This window comes from Podarcis filfolensis (assembly GCF_964270895.1).
Source record: "Podarcis filfolensis genome assembly, chromosome: 6".
NCBI classification, from domain to species: Eukaryota; Metazoa; Chordata; class Lepidosauria; order Squamata; family Lacertidae; genus Podarcis; species Podarcis filfolensis.
Genome location: NC_139609.1, coordinates 60,300,689 through 60,311,561, shown reverse-complemented (window position 1 = coordinate 60,311,561; position 10,873 = coordinate 60,300,689). Strand labels below are relative to the sequence as shown.

General features: G+C 42.0%; 1 protein-coding gene across 3 annotated transcripts in view; it reads right to left on the bottom strand.

The window, feature by feature from the left end:
- Positions 1-5,034: 5,034 nt before the first annotated feature.
- The window catches only part of IKBKE (inhibitor of nuclear factor kappa B kinase subunit epsilon), a 33,271-nt gene continuing 27,432 nt past the window's right edge, over positions 5,035-10,873 (bottom strand). For 2 of the 3 annotated variants that reach the window (XM_083617117.1, XM_083617118.1), the window contains exons 18-21: positions 7,751-7,847; positions 6,520-6,620; positions 5,980-6,051; positions 5,035-5,811 (exon numbers count right to left, since the gene is read on the bottom strand). In XM_083617117.1, the coding sequence (XP_083473243.1) occupies positions 5,784-5,811; positions 5,980-6,051; positions 6,520-6,620; positions 7,751-7,847 (298 nt within the window). In that variant the 3' untranslated portion in view covers positions 5,035-5,783. Of the gene's footprint in view, positions 5,812-5,979; positions 6,052-6,519; positions 6,621-7,750; positions 7,850-10,873 lie in introns of those variants that run through there. The other variant, XR_014548984.1, reaches the window with a different exon arrangement.

The following is a 10,873-nucleotide window of genomic DNA, read 5'->3' as shown; positions in this document are numbered from 1 at the left end:
TTTAAGTAAAACAAACAAGCAAACAACCTATAATCATAGGATAAACATGACACAGAAGTGGGCTTCTACTGTAGATACTGGCTTGTGGTCAACAGCTGCTTTGTGAGGAGTGCAAGCATCAGCTTCTTAGGCTACCACCCTTGCACATAGCCTTCAACAACAATTCATTTATTAGAGCTAGCCAAAGCAATAGTAAGAAAATGAAGGGCAACTCTGCTCAGTGAAGAACCACCCTTTCAGAGATCAGTCCTGTCAGCCTTGATCCCTCGTTTTCAAGTGGTGATGGGAATGACTGGGCTGAGGTGAGAAACACCACACATGAAATCCCAGAGGCTGACTGCTGGGGGTTTCCCCTCAAGCTTTTGAAACAGCTTCTTGTGGCTGGGAAGCAAGAATTCTTTCTTCCAAATGCAGTTTGCCCCTTGCTGGGTAGGGGTAATGAACCAGAGTGAGCAAGTAACCAAGCAAATCTACAAAGTTCAGCACAACTCAAAGGATTTCTATTTAATGTGAGCCCAGCTGCAGAATCAGAAAGTGAAAGACAGACTCAGTCATTGCTTCTGAGTCTGAATTCAGGGAGGGAACGTGAAGTCTCTTTAGATCATGTTGATAGAGGGGCCCTGTCAGGTTGCCTCAGAGTGAGAAGTTTTGGTTGCTCAGAGATGCGGTAGAGTCAGCATTTCATGCCAAGAATATGTATTATGAGGTGTGCTATTTAAAAGTCTTGGGATAGGCTACATTATTGTGTTATTAAAACAATGGGGGCAGTGGGAGAGAATAAAGGAATGTGGCAGTGGTCTAGATTCTAGGAAGACACAGAACAGGGGTCAAGGCTTTCTTCTTCTTTCTTTTTAAACCTAACTCATGTCACAAAGTGCTTTAATCTGAGGTCTTCAAGCATGGGGTGTCTTCAATCTGTCACTATTTCGCAGGTGGGATTCAAGCGCATAGTGGAAAATTCAGGTTACGTAATTAGAATAGGTCTGATGCTCTTGCATAGCAAACCTACTTCCAAACAAACACACAGAGTTTGGGCAGTAAAGAAGGTGACAGGAAAATGTGGGATAACAATTGCTTGATGTGACATTGTATACCATTCTCCACAAACAAATCAGACTGAATATTCAACAAGAAGGTTGTCTGAAAGCAACCATGGAGCCACTTCCGGACGAGAATAATCTCAATGGTGCTGGTGTGTGTGCGAGAGACACTGAATGGCACAGCCATGTGGGTGGGGGCCAGCTATATGGGTAGATCTTTCCAGAAGATTGGTTCCCCTGGGATGCCAGTTGGGTAAGAAAGACCCACACATTTAACCCCACTTCACATGGTGGTTTCATTCACATACCCTTCCCAATAGGACGAGACCACATTGCAGGGAAACAGCGCTACCGCCCCCAAGCTTCTCCAGCTACAAATATTCAAATAATATGCTGTTGTTCCCATACTTTGAAGTGACCATCCCTTCATTTTAACCATCTCTGTGTTGGCTTCATAGTTCCAAGTCTGTCGACTAGGCCGGTCACCAGGGTTACCGCCTGGTAGCAGGTGCCTGCTCTGAAGATTCATTGTCACTCGGCAGAGGTAGCATTATTAGCACAGAAGGGAAATTAACAGCCCATGGACAGTGATTTATCTCTTAAGGGGTGGGAGAAAGGGCAGCCAAGGGAATGCCTTTCCTTTCTAAACCATCCACTTTCCCAATTCTAAAATATTTGCTTTCAGAAAGGGGAGGAGGTGTTGTCATGTTCGGTGCAGCCGTTCAATTTTTCTGCACGCTGCATTTATCATTGAAATGGTTTGCTCCATCTGCAGCGTGGAGACCTTGCATTATGTCTGCTCCCGTCCATTGGGGTTTGGGCCCATAAATCACTTACTAAGCAGGCTGGATAGGGTGCAAGGCAGGGATACTGCATCTGCTTCTCCAATGGCAAATAGCTTCCTGATATCATCTTAATGCTTTGCTCCCCAGAGACCCCTGGGCTTCCTATATCACTGCTTGACACATTGCGGCTGCTGGCACACAGCTGAGTCAGCAGGCAGCCTCTGAGGATTACCCGGGGGCTTGTAAAGCCCAAGGTTAAAAAATGGTTAAAAGGTGCAGAGCACGACAAATCCTTGCAGCCAACATGCCTCACCACTGAGCTAAAATGCTGTTTGCAGCAATACCCATCAGCTACTAAATACTCGGCTTGGCTCCCATCATCTCAGTTTCACTTACCCCCACAGCACACCTCTGAGAAAACAGAGAGTATCAGGCCAAAAGATGCCATTCTCAAATGCATGCCAAGGTACTCCACTGTCCTTTTAAAGAGGAAAAGCTGCTTCAGGAAGCACTGAATGGAAGCAGAGGGGTGTTTTTTTTGGGGGGGGGAGGAATAAAATGCTTAACACTTCACCCTGCCAACCATCTTCCCACACCCATCCCACCCATCTTCAGGTAGCTTATTCTGGGTTTGTTTGTTTTTTTAAAGGGAGGAATAATCAGGAAACCAATCTGCAACTAGTCCTGCAACAAGAAGCTTGGCGCTTAGGAATATGCCTTTCCCAAAAGGCTCACCACTCCTGCATACCACTTTGCTGCAGCATAAATAAAATCTGTCTTCTTCATTATCATTCTTGAATGGCTTACGCATCCATTAGACCGCATTGGGGTTTTTTTCCCCTTTCTTTAAAAGGTCAACTTCAAATATTCAACTTACACAGATATATTGTGTTGTGGCCAATGCTAGTCCTATTCAGAGCAGAGCCGCTGAAGTCAAGGGGCATGACTAACTCGGGTTCATTCATTTCAACTGGTCTACGAAACCCACCAGTTTCCATCTTTAATTTGCAAGAGCAAAATTGCTAACATGAGCCACAGGGCTGCACAGCAAACTCTGCTGATCACACAAGCCTTCCTGCTGCCCTCACTCCCCTAACGGTATGGTGCCGTATACCATATCTGAGCCCCCTTTCACTGGATGGGAGGGGACCGAGTGTTTGGCTCTGCCCATGTGGCTGCAGTATTTCATAGAACTGTAGAGTAGGCAGGGACCCTGGGGGTCATCTAGTCCAACGCCCTGCAGTGCAGGAATATGCAGGTAACCTATATACTGCATCTCTGCAGGGGAGCATAATAGAGCAGCAGCGCCCATGTGGTTCAGTATGTGCGGTTTAACAGAGCCAGAAACTGAGGGGAAGGGCCACAGCTCAGTAGCAGAGCATGTGCTTTGCATGAGCAAAATTCGAGGTTCAGTCCCCTGCATCTCCAGGTGGGACTGTCTGAAAACCTGGGGATCCAATGCCAGTCAGGGTAGAAAATGTTGTACTAGATGTGACTGTACATCAAAAGCAACTTCTGAGGCAGGTTGAGGAGCAGCTGCTGCTGGGAGTGCAGGGGAGGAAGATGCCCTAATGTAAGGGCACCAGCCCTTGTTGTCCATCTCTAAGGGGGAATCTCCTGAATCACAACCAAACAATTCTACTTCAGCCTTAGCTTCTCTGTGCTGACATTAACTTATCTGCTCAGCTGTTTCATTGTTGCTGTTTTAATCAAAGGAAAGCAGAAAACTCTTTACTTAGCTCACAGTCTTTTGGGATGAAAAAGTTAATACACACCAGGCCTGGAAGCTTAAGATAAATCAAACCAGAAACCTGGAAGTGTGTTGCTTGCCTGCTCTGCTTTGGGGTGAAAGGAAAACATTTATAATTAAACATACATGCAGCAACAAGACACCCGCCTCTCTCATCCATTTATCCTAATCAATTTTGGCTTGTTTCCAAAAGCGAGCCTGAAATATATCCCGGCCATTTTCTATTTAGTGGGCAACATCTAGAACCATCTGAATCCAGCAGACTAGGAGACAGGGCTGGAACAAATGGTTATGAAAAGAAGTTTGGTCCAGTCTTCTAAAGCACTCAGTGCCACTTTGATTAAAAACAAATAAAACCAGACAGTAACCAGTGAGTAAAACAGCCAATAAACTCACCAGAGAAATCAGCCCAAAGCAAGCTGAAATAATAATTAAAATGTTCTTGCTGCACTTGCACAAAGAAGAATACCTTCTCACTCAATACTGAGAGAATTCCAGAGTGCTCCCATCTCCATTCTAGCTTGGCATAAAGAAGATATGCATAATTGACCCTGGTTTCCTCCTGAATTTTAAAGATAAGAGCCTTGACCCAGGGTTGGAAGCACACACACAACCAGTACACTTAACTCAACACTATGATCATTATGCAAGGCAAAAAGTCCTTGAGTGTTTTAAAATAGATTTTTCCCCCACCGATTTCCTGTTGTACTTTCAGTAAACATGTCTGTTGTCCATCTCAGGAGATGCAATACAATTGCACTGGGACACACAGGAACACGCCATACATTACTTTTTATGTGTATGCCTAAAACGTTTAAAAACGTGACCACATCGCTTAAACAATGCAACAGCTCCTTATATCTCATAGATCCCAAGAAAAACTATCAATATGCTTAAAATAAAAATAAAAATACAACCTACATCCTAAATCTTCTACAAATATTTTCTCATCAAAGTAAGCTTTTTTTGTTATTAAAAATGGTATGTGCACTGTGAGCAACCAAGTCTGTATTATGCCCCTTGAACCACTCTAACCAACAGATCAAAAGAAGATAAATTAGTTCTGTTTTCTCAGACTAAGCAGCCCTGACAAGTGGCAACCAATGGGATGGGGTGTGGGTCTCACCTGACTGGCAGTTACAGGCAAGGAGCAAGACTTTCTACACAAGACTTCTCCCCGGTAAGTCTTCCTACACAAGGCCAGGTTCCAACAGACAAGCCAAGGAGAGAGAATGAGAGACATGGCCAAACCAAGCAAGCTCTGTAGCACCAAGGACAGCTCTCCGGAAGTGGACAACTTTCTCCATCATGTTCCATCAAGTCAAACAGAGCCCGTGTGTCTCCATTGGTGAGTGGAGCTCTTAAAGCAACCCTGTCTAACGTCTCAACTCTTACCACCATCCAGGTGCTTCCAGATGGGTTCATTGCCATAGTTGTCAAGAAAGGCAGGAAACTGTGAGGGCTTCAGTGCAGAGTTTATTAGTTCCTTGGGGGATTCCAGCTTCTCACATGCCACATCCTACTTTGGTCTCTGTACTGGCATCTACACCGGGCTTGTTTGCAGACAGCACTACTGTAGGTTGATAATGCCCACTCTCCAGACTCTCTGATGTCTCTTTTTTGTAGTTTCTGAGTCACTGCTTGAAGCCTGGGGGACAAAGTTTTGGTCCCTCAAATCTAGGATCCTTTTTACATTAGACTACCAGAAAGGGCTCATCAATGAACAAAGGTCAACCAAGGAACAGTACGGTGAGGTATAGTTTCTTTGCTTCCGAGTTAAGTATTTCTAGTACTTAACAACGAACATTTCAAGGCAATTGGCTAGCCAGGTTTGGTTCAGTGAGGCTCCAGTGCCTGTTAAAAGTGCATGACAAGCTTCAAAATGCCAGATCTCACTGAACCAAGGAAAAGAACCTCCAGTTCCATTACTGAAGATTGAAAGGAGTAAGCAAACAATAAAATTTGGGTAGGGGAAAAAATATTTCTCTCTCTCAAAACGTAACAAACACATCAAACACATTTGGTTCTCTATTGAGGTATGCTGGTTAGACGAACCACTCTCTTAAATCCACATCAAAGTGCTACAGCAGGGAGGTAGAAAGCATAGGCATCTTTAAGACTCAACAATGAAGTTTTCTCCCCAATAAGTCTTCAACAATGTGGATTTACCCGCATTATAATTTCAGGCTCTGCAGCCTCCTCTCATCCCTACAGTCCTGGTGCAACACCATTTAACCTAGAGAAAGAAAATAAAAAGGTGATTTGGATTAGAGAAGTGGCCACAACTTGCCTTTTGAATGCATACATTTTTCAGTCTTGGGAGAGCAATGCTTTCTTATCACACTTAGTACTTTCTCTTAGGCATAGCTTTATATGCTGCTAAAGAGATTTCAGAACCTCTTACCGCTGGATGATGCTATTGTTGAGCTGGAGATTGTGAGCTACTATTTTCATCTGGTCCTGAAGCTCTTGCATCCTGTTCAAGACACACACACAACAAAAAGTACAGTTCAACTTTTTTTATTTAATTATGCATTTTTAAAATTATTAATTATGCATGACCAAGCAGATGCTCACCAGAACATTGTACAATACATTTTCTTCACCCAGGCATTTGCAGATTGTTAATACCATGCCTGGGTGATATCTGGCTGGTCTGTGGATTGTGATGAATTTCACTATGTTGCTCTTACTGGAGTCATATTCTATTGCTGTAAACCACACTGGAATTACTGGTGGAAGGTGGCATAGCACGTTTTGAATGTGATAATATATCAACTCACATGACACACACACTGGCCTGAGAGGTGAGGGATATATTTTAAATATGTGCCACACACTAGTTGCTTTTCATCATAAATTATTACAATGGTGCAAAAAAGAAGCACACCCAGAAAACATCCAGACTCCATATGCCTTGACAGTTACATTTGTGTGCACATACCCAAACACCATGTCTTGGTGCTTCTGGTTCATGTAAACTTGTGTAGGTGCAGAATGTGTTGTTTTGCCTTGGAGGATTCTCTGAGGCAACTCATCCAAAGCCTGTCAAGAAAATGAAAAACACCACAGATCACTACAGGCGTACCAAGCTCTCATCTACACTTGGTACATGAAATTATGAAAAGCGAATTGCCTTTCAAAATGCCAGAATCAATTAATATATATGAAAGGTCCTACTGTCCATGGAAAATCTTCAGGGGAAGCAAAATGCAAAACAGAAAATAAAAACAATGGAGTGAGTACGTACAATGTTCCTTTGCATATACCAGTTAAAAGAGGATCCTATTTGCAACAGGTGGTGTTCAAAAAGTGTCAGGCCTATTACCGTCTCCATTAGGCTGGATTTAGGCAACCATGTTATGCATACAGTAATTGCAATTATGGCTCCATTGCTTTTGATGGGGCGACTCTCCAGTGAACCATTACTTCATCACATCACTGGTGGAACTCTTGCCCAATGTGAGCCCTTCACAACATAAACAGCTGGTTAGTTGCCTGTCTGAATTAATATTTTGCTCTTGGGGCCCCCCCCCAAAAAAATAAAGAAAAAAACTGGATGTACATTTCCAAAATATAAGATAAAAAGCAAATAAAATAAAACCTACATACAGCAACAGTGTTTTATGTTGTGTAGGCTCCTGTGGTGTAAGTAATGGGCCCTCCCTGCTCCCCAAAATATCACTAGTTTGCTCAGTTCTATATACAAGGTGCCTATATTCTGCATGGACTGCATGGACATATAGCATATATTCAACACAAAAAACAGTGACAATTTGTTGTTGACAAAGGACAGCTGGACATACAAAGGGTCCCATTACCTTCAGTAGCTTAGGGCCTCATCAAACCTAAATTCGGCCCTGACAGAGTAACACATGGGGGTCACATTGTAGATTTGGATAGCTGGGACACTTAAAGCAACTGAGGTACAAATAAGGGGTTGAATCTAACCAAGCCACCACAGAATTACTTCATGCAACAGAACTTTCCCTCCCTTCCTCCCCCTGCATTGCTCCCAAATCTGAACCAGAGGCTCAGAGCAGATTGAGCGCAGACACACACACACAGGGGACAACCCATGGATTAAAGCTATAATAAACTGGACATAAATTTAATTTCAAGTTGCTGGTTTTTGAAATGGTTTGAACAGCAGAAGAAAAAAATCATCACTGTACTTTATCAAGGCAATCCTGGCACCCTGACATCTCTGCACTACAGGAGGTTAAAGATCTGTTCAGCTTCTTCAAACTCTTCTTCAGGTCAAACACCTTCCTGAAGGGATAAGACAACAAGTGTAGTCAAATAGCTGCTAATTTCTTTTCTTCTAAGGAGGCACTTTGAGCTTAGGTTTCTCTAAAATGGAACGAAGTGCTCAGCCACAAGGATTCATCAGGTCCACAAAGTTCCCCATGGATTTGAATAGCAAAGTCGTACAGCATTAATGATGTTCCCCAAAAATGATACAGTTTTTCCCTCTGAGAAGCTACTTAGGACCCCCACCCTGCCAGGCATCTCATCAAAGCTTCTTCTTTGACAATCACTCCTAGCCGAGTAAGATTGTCTTTCATGAACAGGGTCTTAACAGTGAGTGACTGTGGAGGCCAATTCTGGATCTACACGTCCTTCCACAGTGGGGACATCAAAGCAGCCACAACTGATTGGTCATTTTTCACAGCAACAAAGGTGAAATAAATAGGCAAGTGGATTTTATTTTAGAAAGTTACAAACCGCTTTTGGGCGGAAGCCCCTCAAAGCAGAATGCATTAAAAATTAAAACATAATAAAAATAGTAAAATACACAAAGTGAAGGAAACATAGAATTAATTCTATTTCATTCTGCTCTGTGCCTTGGTGGGACTGAGAAAGGAGCTAATAGGGAACTTGTTAAACCAAGAGCAAAAAAGGCAAGTAGAAACAAAGAAACACATATACACAAAAATAACAACCCCTGAAGATCACAGCACTGCTGGATATCAAGGAACAGTAAATGAAACGATGCAATATGATGTGCACATATTAGTTAACAATATTTATACTTTTCTGCAAGATCATATATCTGCCAAAGCTATACCATGGGTATAAACTGTTAAAATACTAGAAACCAAAACCTATAAAGATATCAGGGAGATGTGTTATCACTGTGAAAACTGTAAACTGTAATTTGGTTATTAACGCAATGAAGTGGATAGATTTAAAGTTGAAAACAGAGGATGAGCTAGGTTCCACTGATTTCAACAAGAAAGGTATGCACAAGTTTCACTCCTTCCCTTTGAAATCAACCTATATATGTCTACACAAGAGTAAATCATTTAACTCAATGGGGCTTAATCTGAAGTAATTGGATGTAGGATGGAAGCCTTAAAGCAGATCATATTCATATTTATCAACCAAACCACCTTAAATCTGCAGCAGGATGTGAATCTTTCACTCATGGTATCTACTAGGAGTCAACAAAGCTATCTAGTGGTTGTATCTACTCATCATCATAATGCAATTATATTTTGCTTCCGCATGATTCAGAGGTGGAACTGATTCTTGAATCTCCTTCCAATGTCATTGCTGCTTAATTTGATTCTGAACTCCTCAGTTTTGACAACCTGTGTGACAGCTTTTGTCACAGCAAAGAAAGACTAATCACGACTAAAGATAGATTCTTTTTCACAACAAAAATCCACACACATTTAATTCCTTTTTTAAAAAAAGTACTTACAATGTGTTTCAAGGCTTTGCATCTCATTTTCTTAAAAAAAAATATGTTCTAGTTATCTGGAGCAGCTGAAAAGTGCACTGCTGCCTTGTACCATGAAAACGTGTCCAAAAAATCTCCCTGGAGCTCTGGAAGTAAGTTACTTCCACAGTTCCAGGGTCTCATTTTGGTCTCATTTTCACTGTGCAGAAGCAGCAATATACTCTGGAGTCACTGCAAGCAGCTACTACCTGTTAAAAACAAATAGCCAGCCCTTAGACCACCTTGTAGAATTTGATGGAGTCCAGATTCTGAAGTCCAACCCACAACTTATTCTGGTAGATGTGGATCAGATGAGTACACTTCAGAAGTCAGTCCCAGTGAAGTCCTCAAGCAACCCTAATTATGATTAGTATCATCAGAAACCTTCAGGCCCTTTGAAACCTGATTGAAAAAGCTGCTGTGTTTCAAAAGCATTTTGCAATTAAAACCCCCCAGTTGGGGTTGCAGTTACTTCCTTAAGTGACTGCACTTTTCTCCAATGTAATAAGTCAATGCATGACTCTCCATCACCACTGGGCAATTTGCTCTTTGCATTATTCCCCAAACACCCTTTAACATAAAATCATTCTTTCTAAGTGCTGCTCTTTGTCTTAATAATGGCTTCATTCCAATGAGAGAAACTTGCTTGATACTGAAAACAAAGAAGTTCATCAATATTCCAACCCAAAGGCTTGGGAAGATTTGCAGTGTGTAGTCCAGTGAAATGAGTACTAACGTCAGCTCAACAGCATGTCTTTGTTTATAATGTCAACTATCCTGCTGTGCACTATATCATGAAGGGAAAAATAAACTCTTATGCCTAGTTAATTCCAAGATTTCAGAAAGGCACTAGACGCTAATGAGAAAAATGAATACAACTCATTCTGACAACCAATCACAAAGCTAGATACAGAGCTTGAAAAGAAGCAATGTCCCTTTCATAGAAAGGCAATGGGCTGCATCCAACAAAGTCACCCCACTAGCATAAGGACTTCCTCCTGCGCGATGAGCTTTTTTTCTCCTTTCCCAGCACACCTCCATAACCTCCAATCTGTTTTGGGGATTTCCCCCAGCCCTTTATTGCACAGGGAAAGGAGAGGGAGAGGAAATCCTGTTGCAAAAGTGGAAGCCATTGTGGCAACAAGACAACTTCACTGGATGCAACCGTATTATTGCCAATGAGCACGATTTCACCTCCGTTTTGTCTCCATACCATCACTTTGATTCAAAGGTCTTCATTTTGTCTGGAAATGTTTGCTGGCATGGTATAGCAAATTAGGACAAGATGCATTTTGCAGATCCCATAAACACTCTCTATTCAAACAGACAACCTCACAAATAGATGAGGTTGACTGAGATACAGATGTGTTAGCAGATGTGAAGTTTGTGGGGGTATTGAGTGCGGGGATGTGTCTTGAATGAGTACAATCCTACTTTTGAATTCTGATGTTTTCTAGAACAGATTATTAAATTTCATTGCTTTATGTACTATTTTTAATTCTGGTGTGTATGTGTTTTTGTAAAACACTTGTGATCCTTTCTAAAAAGTGATATATAAATAGTTGAAATA